General features: G+C 45.0%; 1 protein-coding gene across 1 annotated transcript in view; it reads left to right on the top strand.

Moving 5' to 3' along the window:
- Window positions 1–6: 6 nt before the first annotated feature.
- Window positions 7–10,917, top strand: part of TMEM120B (transmembrane protein 120B) — a 43,008-nt gene continuing 32,097 nt past the window's right edge. Inside the window, exon 1 of the mRNA XM_077747903.1 lies at window positions 7–114. Within this exon, the coding sequence (XP_077604029.1) occupies window positions 46–114 (69 nt within the window). The 5' untranslated portion in view covers window positions 7–45. The remainder of the gene's footprint in view (window positions 115–10,917) is intronic.

The following is a 10,917-nucleotide window of genomic DNA, read 5'->3' as shown; positions in this document are numbered from 1 at the left end:
GCTGCGGGAGCCGCCGCCGCCGCCGCCGCCTCGCACCGCCGCACCATGTCCGGCCAGCTGGAGCGTTGCGAGCGCGAGTGGCATGAGCTGGAGGGAGAATTTCAGGAACTGCAGGTAGGGCCGGGCCACCTGGTCGGGCAACTCTGCTACCTGCGGTGCAATGCCTTCCCCTTCCTGCCTCCCTAGCCGGGGCGGTGGGGACCGTCAGGGTCCCGGGGTGGGGGGGGTGCCCCTGGTAGGCCCTGGGGATTGGTGGTCCGCGTGGACCAGCACTCTCCTATCTTCCAGCACTTCAGTTCTTTATCCACTTGGGGCGCCCGGTCGTAGCCCCCCATTATCCCGCCTTCGCACCGGCTCTTTGCTCCGGCGCATCGCCTTCTCTGCAGAAAGTTGCCCTGTGGTCTCTGAGGGGAAGTTCCAGGTGTGTCATGTGAGGGAAGCCTGAGGGCACAGGTGCGTACTGGGACTCAGAGAACAGCCCAGCCCCCACCTCCGCAGGGGTCTCTCCTAACCCCACTTTCGGCAGCTCAACTCCTCCTCTCTTCTGGCGGGGCAGCCCTCTCTTCCGCGGCAGCATTTTGAGAGATGTGCTTGGGAGGTGTTCACCTTGAACCTCTAGGCTTTGCCCAGGGATTAGGGACCCCTGTCATGCGTGTTTGGGGCTCCGGTGTCGTGCCCTCCTCTCTGTCGCTGCTGCAGGCTGAGTGTGGCGTTGTGGATGACATCTGTCAGTTCTCACAGCTGGGGTGCCTCCCTCAGTGATGAGCTGCTCCGGGCCCTCACCCATCGGGCCCAGAACCTTACCCGGGGTGGGGTGAGGGCAGATGTAAGCGAGGCCCCTTGAGAGAATGGGATTGCCCCAGTGGGGGCCTGGCAGGAGGAGTTAATCCAAAGGAGGTTCCAAGAGGTCTCAGCTACCTACTGAGGTGACCAGAGAAACCTCATTTGAAACCTTGGGGTTGGCCAAGAGGGACTCCGGGACCACTTTTAGAGATGGGACTTTTTCCTCTCCAAGTGCTTCTCTGGAGTTGGGTTCTGTTTGCCTGAAATCACATTGCACAGCCCCACCCCACTTCTTCCTGTTCTGGAGCAGTGACATTTTCCCTGTACGTTTGCTCTTGTTTGCAGTTGGTTGGCCTCTTACAGTGTCTAGAGGAGGGGAGAGGTGATTGTCTGTGATGGGTCTCCTAGACATGTGGCAGGAGGCCCCGATGTGTAAAGAAGGGCGCTGGAGAGACTGAGCAGGAAGGCGACGGGGGGCTCTGTTTCAGGCAGGAGCAGAGGATAGAGTATCCAGAACCAGTATTCCGTTCTTGGCCTGTGCTGCATGCGTGGGGTGGTGCCCTCTCCTTCAGGTCCAGGGCTTGGGGCCCACACTGTTCCCAGTGGAACTTTCTAGCTCTGGTCCCATGGAGGAGATTCAGCTGCTTCTTAATACTTTGTGCTACTGGGCTCTCAGGTCATGGTCAGCTGCGGAGCCATGGAAGGAGTGTTAGGGTTGGGAGTGGGAGAAGAATTTCACCATGTGGAGGTTTTGTTCATGAATTCCTTTCCTTTGCCCTGCCTTACGCTAGGAGGAAGAGTTGTCTGAACACTTCAGATCCATGCAATTAATGCAATCAACAGCAATTAGATAACTAGTCTTGGCAGGCAGAGCTTGTAAAGGAGATGTTTGACTTGTTGTGTTCTTACTTGGTATCGTTGGGGTTCAGTTGTGTGAGAGACAGAGGAGTTGGGAATTCTGGATTTTGTCCCGTGGTGCACAGCAAGAATTGTATAAGGGGAAGCTGTGATGTCGCCTACTCAGTTCTTCAGCAGTGGAGGAACTGGAATCGACTGGACCTTTGGGGAAGAGGGATTTTACTGGCCTCAGGCTTTGGTGAACCAGTTCTGGGTCAGAGGTCAATGATGGATGGAAAGCCAGAGTCTCCAGTGGTATGGGTCAAGGTCATAGACTAGAGCAAAAGCACTGTCTATATCTTCAGTTTACAGATGAGGAAGCTGAAGCTTGGGAATGCTAATGGATTCAACTGGGGTCACACAGCTCTTTAAGTGGTAAAGCTGGTATTAGAACTTAGTACTCTAAATGCTTAGTTCTGATGTCTATGCTGGGAGTCCTCTCTCTCTCTCCTTACCTCCACATCCCCTATAATGAACGTGAGAGCTTTGAACTCCTGAGATGAAAGTCTCTGGGATATGTGTATAGAAGTAGGAGCACCTGGGTGGCTTGGTCAGTTGGGTATTCAACTTTGGTTCAGGTCATGATCTCACAGTTTGTGGGTTCAAGCCCTGCGTGGGGCTTTGTGCTGACAGTTCAGAGCCTGGAGCCTGCCTTGGATTCTGTGTCTCCCTCTCTCTCCCTGCCCCTTCCCTGCTCACTCTTCTCTCTCTCTCTTTCTCAAAAATGAACATTAAAACAAAAATAAAGGGGAAAGTATCTTTAAAAAAAATAAGTAGGGTGTATATTGTCATTATGTATAAGCTGGACAGACCCTCAGATATGAGACATTGGGGAGCAAGGAGGTCACAACAGGTAGGCAGGTGGACAGATTGGAACTAGAAAGAAAAGATACATATATCTTTTTTTAACCAGAAAATTCCTATCTTAATTTTCCTATATTTACCTCAGAATCTGGAATTTGGGGGTTTCATGTTTGTATCTCTCTGATTCTGTCTTTCTTGGGGTCATAGCTAATGTTTCTGTGTTTCACCTCTCCCTCCCTTTTTCAGTTGTATTTTTTTTAAGTTTATTTATGTATTTTGAGGGAGAGGGAGGGAGAATCCCAAGCAGGCGCAGAGCCCAAATCTCCCTCCCTTTTTCAAATGAAGAAAGAGAAAACCTAATTGTCAGACCCCAGAGGATTTGAAAGGTTGTTGGAATTACCCCTCCCCAACTAAAAAAAAAAAAAAGTTTTCATCTGTGGGACTTTCTAGAGGAAAGGATCTGTTTTCTTTTGACTGTAATTTGCCTCTGCCAGGGCCTCACTAGACTCAGGGGCAAGGTCAAGTGGCATGGGGACTTTGTTTTTGGCTCGTTAGGGTTTCAGCCATGCCGGTGAATTGAGCATTGGTCCGAGACCAATATGTTTGGCCCTGTGGCCTGTGGTGTGACCACAGAAGGTCACTTACAGACACCATGGCAGGTGATTTAATAAGCATTTCCTGTCTTGCATCACTGGAAACCTGACCCCATCCTTCCCCATCCAGGAAGGAGGTGGCCTGAAGAGGCCTTTCCCTAAACCTGACCTCACAGAAATGCAGGGGCCTGACTGGTCACCATAAAGATTTTTGTTTTTTTCCACCAATGAAATGGGCGACCCTCTGGCTGCTATGTATAGAACAGACATGTGAGAGGCCTAGATGCAGGAAGGTCAGTATTATTTTATCAAAGCCCTATGAACTAGATCCTTTTATCCCATTTTACAGAGGGAAAATCATATACCCAAAGTCACATGTCTTGTAAGTACTGGAGTCAGGAATCAGACCCAGGCTGCTGAATATCAGAGTCTAGACTCTTTTTTTAAAAGTGTTTTTTTTTTATTGTTTTTTTTGCTGGGGGGGAATGAGTGGGGGAGGGGCAGAGAAAGAGGGAGACACAGAATCCCAAGCAGGCTCCAGGCTCTGAGCTGTTAGCACAGAGCCTGATGCAGGGCTTGAACACACAAACTGTGAGATCATAACCTGAGCCGAAGTCGGACGCTTAACCGACTAAGCCACTCAGGCACCCCATCAGAGTCTATACTCTTAACCACTACCTAAGGCAGGTCTGAGCTCTGGGTACTCTTTTGTAGGCTTTTGTTTCTCTTCCCACTTTCATTGCCTTATGGGTCTTTTTCTTTAGAAGTGGGTTGTGTGGCAAGAACCTTGGAACAAGGGGCCACATTGCCTGGGTTTAGGCTGGAGCCCTGCCAGTGTCTAGTCTCTGACCTTCAGCAAGCCACCTCTCTGGACTTGAGTTTCTTTATCAACAAAACAAAGGCAGACAATAATAATAACAGTCAGAGCTAACTCTATGCTATATGGATTATTCCATTTAATCTAAATGACAACCCTGCTTTATACTGAGGCTAAATGATGGTAAGTAACTTGAAAGTCATGGAATTTTGGAATTTGAACCCAGGTCTGCTGTGTACCTCAGATATTTTTTGGGTTCCTAACACAGTGGAGACCCTTGGCTCTGGAAAGAAACTTTGAACTGGTGGGGCCTCATTTCATTTGTAAAGTACTTTAACATAATGCTTTAGGATTCTTAGTTGCAAGTGACAGAAACCCCATTCAACTGGCTTTAAGCCAAAAAAAGGGAGTTTACTGGGTTATCATGTGTTGGGAAGTCCAGTAACAGATGGCTCCAGGCAAGGCTAGATCCAGGAGCTCCAATGATGTCCCTATGTGTGTGTCTCTCTGTTTCTTCTATATGAGCTTTATACTCAGGCAGTCTCTCTCATGCTGTGGCAGAGATGCGCCCTGCCAGCCCCAGGCTTACATCTACCAGCTTGGCAAACCTGGCAGAAACAGAGTATCTTTTCCCTGGTAATTCTAGCCGGAGTGCCAGGGCCAGCTCTCATTGGCCTGACGTGGGTCACATGACTAATCCTTGCTTAGCCAGTCACAGTGGCACTGATTGGCTGGGTCTTGGTTACTTGTCTACCCCTGGAGACCAAGTCTGGAAGGAGGGCCACTCAAACTATATGAAATAAGAATGAGGGAGGGATAGTCCTGTAAAGGAAAAGGAAAATACTGGGATATTGAAAAAAAGAGAGAGATGTCAGATAGCCATCTTTGCGGGGGGAGGTAATAGAAACATTCTGTATCCGTGATTCCCAGACTTTGTCAAGGTACCGCTAAGGAGCTGCAGCAAGCTCACAGGGATACTATGGGAAAATGTAACATTTTTTGTAAAAATTTTGAAATGTTGATTTTTGAGAGAGAGAGAGAAACCGAGTGGGAGCAGGGGAAGGGGCAGAGAGAAGGAGACACAGAATCTGAAACAGGCTCCAGTCTCTGAGCTGTTAGCACAGAACCTGACACGGGGCTCAACCTCGTGAGCCTCGAGATCATGACCTGAGCCGAAGTCGGACGTGTAACTGACTGAGCCACCCAGGCACCCCAGGATAATTTAAATTTTTAATGGAAACACAGTGACATCTGTCATATCCTGCTTAAACTGCTAACTTGGCATAGTTCACTCCTGCACATTAAATCACACTACATTCTTATTGATAATGTCATATTTTTGTGAAGTTAGGTTTTTAGTGATCTGTGATTAAAATCAAGTACTATGTGAAAATCTGTGTGGAACACGAAATAAGGGTGAGGTTGTCTAATCCAATTCCAAGGGTTAAGAATTTGTGCAGAGCCCAGTAGGCACACACATTCCATTAGTAAATAATTCTGGTTATTTCAGAATGAAATAAAAAAATTTTTTTTGTCAGTTTCTGAGGTTTTTTTTTTTTTCCCTAAAAGGCTACTAAGTTGTTAGGGCATAAATACTTTTCAATTATTTGGCCTGAGGACTGTTAAAATTTTACTGAGACATTAAGAGCATGGTGAACCAGCAAAGTTTGTGAACCTTTGATTTATGTCCTGATTGTGGTGGTGTTTACACAGTTGTATCTATTTGCCAGAATTCATTGAGTTTTATACCTGAAAATTGACAAATTGATATGTAAATTATACCTCAATAAAACTGGTTTAAAAAAAACAGTACATGGCCTGTTACATATACCTCCTCTTTTTAAAAAAAAAAAAAGTTTATTTATTTATTTAGAGAGCACAGATGGGGGAGGGGCAAAGAGAAAGGGGGAGAGAGAGAGAGAATCCCAAACAGCCTCTGCACGGTTAGTGCAGACCCCAATGTGGGGCCCAAACTCAAACACTACAAGATCATGACCTGAGCCGAAGTCAGACGCTTAACTGATGATCCCCCTAGGCGTGCCACATATACCTCATCTCCTAACCCTTTCACAGCTGAGGAAACTGAGGTACGAAGAGGTCACATAACTTAGCTAAGAAGTGGCAGACTCTGGATATGAAGAGTTAGGCTGTCCGGCCTCCCAAATGTCTGACACACGTCTAATACCCGCACTTACTGCACCTATATCAGACATCACTAATCAGTCCTGGCATGTGACTTAGAATATTTTCCAGTTTAGAACTGATGCAGTGTAGGTGAAGTCATCTTGTCATCCTTAGTGTTTTCATGGTGATGAGTCTTAGGTAGGTATATTCAGCATCCAGAAATCTTTATTTGAACTGGCTTCCTTGGAGAGGAAACTATAGAAATGTTATCTCTCAAAAGCTTACCACTAGAGAGGAGCACAGCTATCAGGCACCACATTTTGGTGGTGGCCACGGCTCTGTTGCAATCTACTGGGTTGCAATGCTTCTGGGCCAGAGCTCTATCTGAAAATGCCATGAGAGTCCATTGCTGGCAATTCTTGCAGTAAATGCTGGCTTGGGTTGTGACTTCCCAATTCTGGATCTTACGATTCAGCCACGTTATGTTAATCAGGCATTTCCAGATGTTTCACAGCCGTGCTGGGACCTGGAGTCATTAATCTCATCTTCCCACTGGGGCAGAGCTTGGCGCCTCAGAGAACAGGAAAGGCAGCAGATTGCCTACGTGTCCAGTGGAAACTCGCTTGTTTGTGTCTCCTGTATGTGGTATAAAGGGATGGTAATTAGCTGTGTAGGAAAGAAAGTATGGGCATCCCAGCTCACAGAGCCAATGTTAGTGCTTCTCCCTCTCTCTTTTAATCAATTCTATATGTTTAGAAGCAATACATATCCACAAAGTTAAAAATTCAAATAGAGATGTATAAGAATTCTCAGAAAACTTGTTAATAACAGTTAAACACTGGAAACCCAAACGTTCTTTAGAATGGATAATTCCACTGAACATCCATAGAGTGGGGTACAATGAGCAGAATGAGTAGACAATAACTACATGTGTCAGCATGGATAAATTTTTTTTTTCCCCGCCCCTTGGATAAATATTTTTAAAAGAAGAGCAACATTGAGTGGAAAGTTGCAGAGACATATCTACAGTATGACATGTATGATAAAGTTAAAAAGCATTCAGAACAATACTATGTATTGCTTGCTGATACATACATATAGTACAAGGGAGTGATATGAGCCAGATTTAGTAAAGTGGAGATTATGGGGGGGTGCTGGTTAGATGCAAATGACTCTCCCTGAAGGGTCTCACTGAAAGAAGTTTAAGGGAGGGGTATTTACAGAGGTGTAGCACTTTAAGAGTGAGGACCCTAGACTGGGGCCAGTTGTGTTCCTAAAGGTGGGGAGGGGGCGTCATCAGAGTTTGACCAAATCTTGTTGCTGGGGGAGAACTGCTGAGGACAGGAGCTGTGGTGGTTGAAGGCTGCAGCAAAGCAGAAAGGAGGCAGAAGGAATAAATACCCCAGTTTCTCTCTCCTATCACTGCATCCATTGGCTAAACCCAAGGAGAAGGCAGGGCAGGGGAGTCCAGGAGATGCAGTTCGTAGGGCTCAGCCTCTTAGGGCACAGAGAAAGACAGGATTGACCTGGGGTGGGCATGGGGGCAGAAGTAACCAGTAGAGGGGTCCCCCTCTTTGGGGACAGAGGATAGGAATACCATCTAGAAAGTATACATAGGGGCTTTTAACTCTCTTGCACTATTATTTCTTTTTGTTAATGTTTGTTTATTTATTTTTTTAATGTTTTTTATTTATTTCTAGGAGAGAGAGAGACAGCGTGAGCAGGGGAGGGTCAGAGAGAGAGGGAGTGACAGACTCTGAAACAGGCTCCAGGCTCTGAGCTGGCAGTAAGCACAGAGCCTGACATGGGGCTCGAACCCACAAACCACGAGATCATGACCTAAGCGAAAGTCGGACGCTTAACCGACTAAGCCACCCAGACGCCCCAATGTTTGTTTATTTTTGAGAGAGAGAGAGCAGGGGAAGGACAGAGGATCTGAAGCAGGTTCAGTACTGACAGCAGACAGCCCAACAAGGGGGTAGAGCTCATGAATAAGATCATGACTGAGCCAAAATCAGATGCTTAACCAACTGAGTCACCCAGGCACCCCAATTATTATTTCTTTTTATCTTTTTTAAATGTTTACTCATTTATTAAAATTTTTTAATGTTTTATTTCTTTTTTTAAAAATTTTTTTAAATGTTTTATTTCTAGGAGAGAGAGACAGCATGAGAAGGGGAGGGTCAGAGAGAGAGGGAGATACCGAATCCGAAGCAGGCTCCAGGTCCTGAGCTAGGTGTCAGCACAGAGCCTGACGCGGGGCTCAAACCCACAAACTGAGAGATCATGACCTGAGCTAAAGTTGGACGCTTAACCGACTGAGCCACCTAGGTGCCCTTGTTTTATTTATTTCTGAGAGAGAGAGACAGCGTGAGCAGGGAAGGGTCAGAGAGAGAGGGAGATACCGAATCCGAAGCAGGCTCCAGGTCCTGAGCTAGGTGTCAGCACAGAGCCCAATGCAGGGCTCGAACCCATGAGTGGTGAAATTATGACCTGAGGTGAAGTCAGCTGCTTAACCAACTGAGCCACCCAGGTGCCCCCCAACTATTATTTCTTAAACTGAGGGTGAGAATATTGTCGTCCATGTTTTTTTCCTACTAATTATATGATTTTCTTTCTTTTTTTGTATGCTTGAAATATTTCATAATAAAATAAGCAGGAGATCAAAAAGTAACCCAAGAGTATCAAAAGCTTTATAAAGAAGAGCAGATATGGGGTGCCTTGCTGACTCAGAATAGCATGTGATTTTTGATATCGGGCGCTATGAGTTTGAACCCCATGTTGGGTGTAGAGATTAAATAAATAAAACTTAAAAAAAAAAACCCAGCTCTATAGGTTCACTGTCAGTCATTTACATGACCACACAAATATTATTTACTGCAGAATTGAGTATTGCTCTGTGCTTATATTTTCTCTTTTAGAGATTTTGATTAAATATATGTAGTTAACATTTGATTCTTTACTGGCAATGTTTGCTTATAATTATTATCTTTTTTCTCCCCTAAAGCTCCATCCTTATTCTATCAAATGTGTTTATTTTCTTTGGCCTTGAACTANGCAGCTGCTTGTCTGCTTTGGTGCCCCCAGCATTCTGGGTTATTTTTAGAGGTTGCAACTTGATGTGGGAGTCAATCACATTTAATAAGCTGGTACTCCCTGCACCCTATGCTGAGAGCAGACTCACAGTGTTTGGTGTTTCCCATGTTCCAATCCACTGCTGCCAAGTTTAGAAATAAAAATAGTGGTTTGGCAGTTTGTCATTTTCTTTAAAAGTTAAACATACATTTACCATATGACCAGCAATTCTACTCCTGGGTATCTACCCAAGAGTAATGAAAATACATCTCTGCACAAAGATTTGTATATATTCATGGAAGTATTATTTATAATAGTCAAAGAGTGGAAATAACCGAAATGTCCTTTAACAGGTGAATGGATAAACAAAATGTGATGCATCTCTACCAAGTTTTTATTGTTAAGTAGCAATAGAAACGCAGTAATATATGCTTCCCCCTACTATCTGAAAGTGCAGCCATCCTGTGAAACCTTTCATAAGCCAAAATGGCATAAAGCAGAGAGTATCCCTTGTTTTCTGAAAGTTCAAGTTACACCACTTTGTTTTTACGACAGCCCTCCATTAGTACCTATTTTCACTAACCAAAAGGCATCTAAAGAGGATTTTCACTTTATGAAAAAAAGCCATTACTTGACTAACAGAGGTCTTTCAGAAAAGAAGTAACGGGATACTTGTGTGTACTACAGTGTAAATAAACCTCAAAAACGTGATGCTGAGTGAAAGGAGCCGGACCCAAGAGCACATACTGTATGATCCCATTTATATGAAATATCCAGAAAAGACAAATCTGCAGGGACAGAAGGTGGGATAGTGGTTGCCAGGGGGAGTGAGTGCTGTCATAGACGTGAGGGATTTTACTGGATGGTGGAAGTGTCCTCAAGTTGGATGTGGTAATAGTTGTATAACTTGGTAAATGTATCAAAATCACTGAATTGTATATGCAAAATTAGAGAGTTTTATGGTATGTGAATTATACCTCAATAAAATTGTTAAAAAATTATGGTTTAGATTCTTGGTATGGTAGAAAAACACCCAATTTGATTGTTCAGAGATCTCCATAATTTTTAGGTGCCCATTTAGTTACTAGCTTGATGAAGGGTTCATTCAGTGAGGCTCCAGGTCCCTGTTTTTGGCATCTTTAGGATGATGATGATAGTGCCTGGGTCAAGGGGCTGGCAATAACGAGTCTGAGGTTTGTGGCTTCTCTTCTTAGCTGGTGTGGTTAACTTTGCCTGGAAGGAAAACTCTGTTCTTAGGCTTTTTTTTTTTTTTTTTTTAAGTTTATTTATCTTGTGTGTGTGTGAGAGAGAGAGAGAACATGAGCAGACGAGCAAAAGAGGGGCAGAGAGAGAGGGAGAGAATCCCAAACAGGCCCTGTCATCAGTGTAGAGCCCAATGCAGGGCTTGAACTCAGGAATCTTGTGAGATCACAACCTGAGCGAAATCAAGAGTCAGATACTTAACAGACTGAGCCACCCAGGCACCCCTGTTCTTAGGCATTTTAATCTAGATTCTGACATTTGCCTTGGAAATAAAGACATTTCATTTCATTCATTCAAACTGACCAAGCTAAACAGACCGAAACAGCATTTGTTTATGTAATTGGGAAGTCAGAGGTATACCATTTTCAGACATAAGTCAATCCAGGGGCTCAAATGAACCATTGGGGCTCAGCCTTCATCTACCTCTCTGCCCTGTTATCTTATCAGTTGGATTTGTGGTGAAGCAGTATGGCCCCATTATCTCTGGGCTCATATTAGCTCTTCTACCTTCAAACTAGTGGAGGAAGAGCTTCTCTTGTTCAGCAGTTCTGATGAAAGCCT

The sequence above is a fragment of the Crocuta crocuta genome, unplaced genomic scaffold (assembly GCF_008692635.1).
Source record: "Crocuta crocuta isolate KB4526 unplaced genomic scaffold, BGI_CrCroc_1.0 scaffold29, whole genome shotgun sequence".
Classification (NCBI taxonomy): domain Eukaryota; kingdom Metazoa; phylum Chordata; class Mammalia; order Carnivora; family Hyaenidae; genus Crocuta; species Crocuta crocuta.
This window is presented reverse-complemented; position numbering and strand designations above follow the sequence as displayed.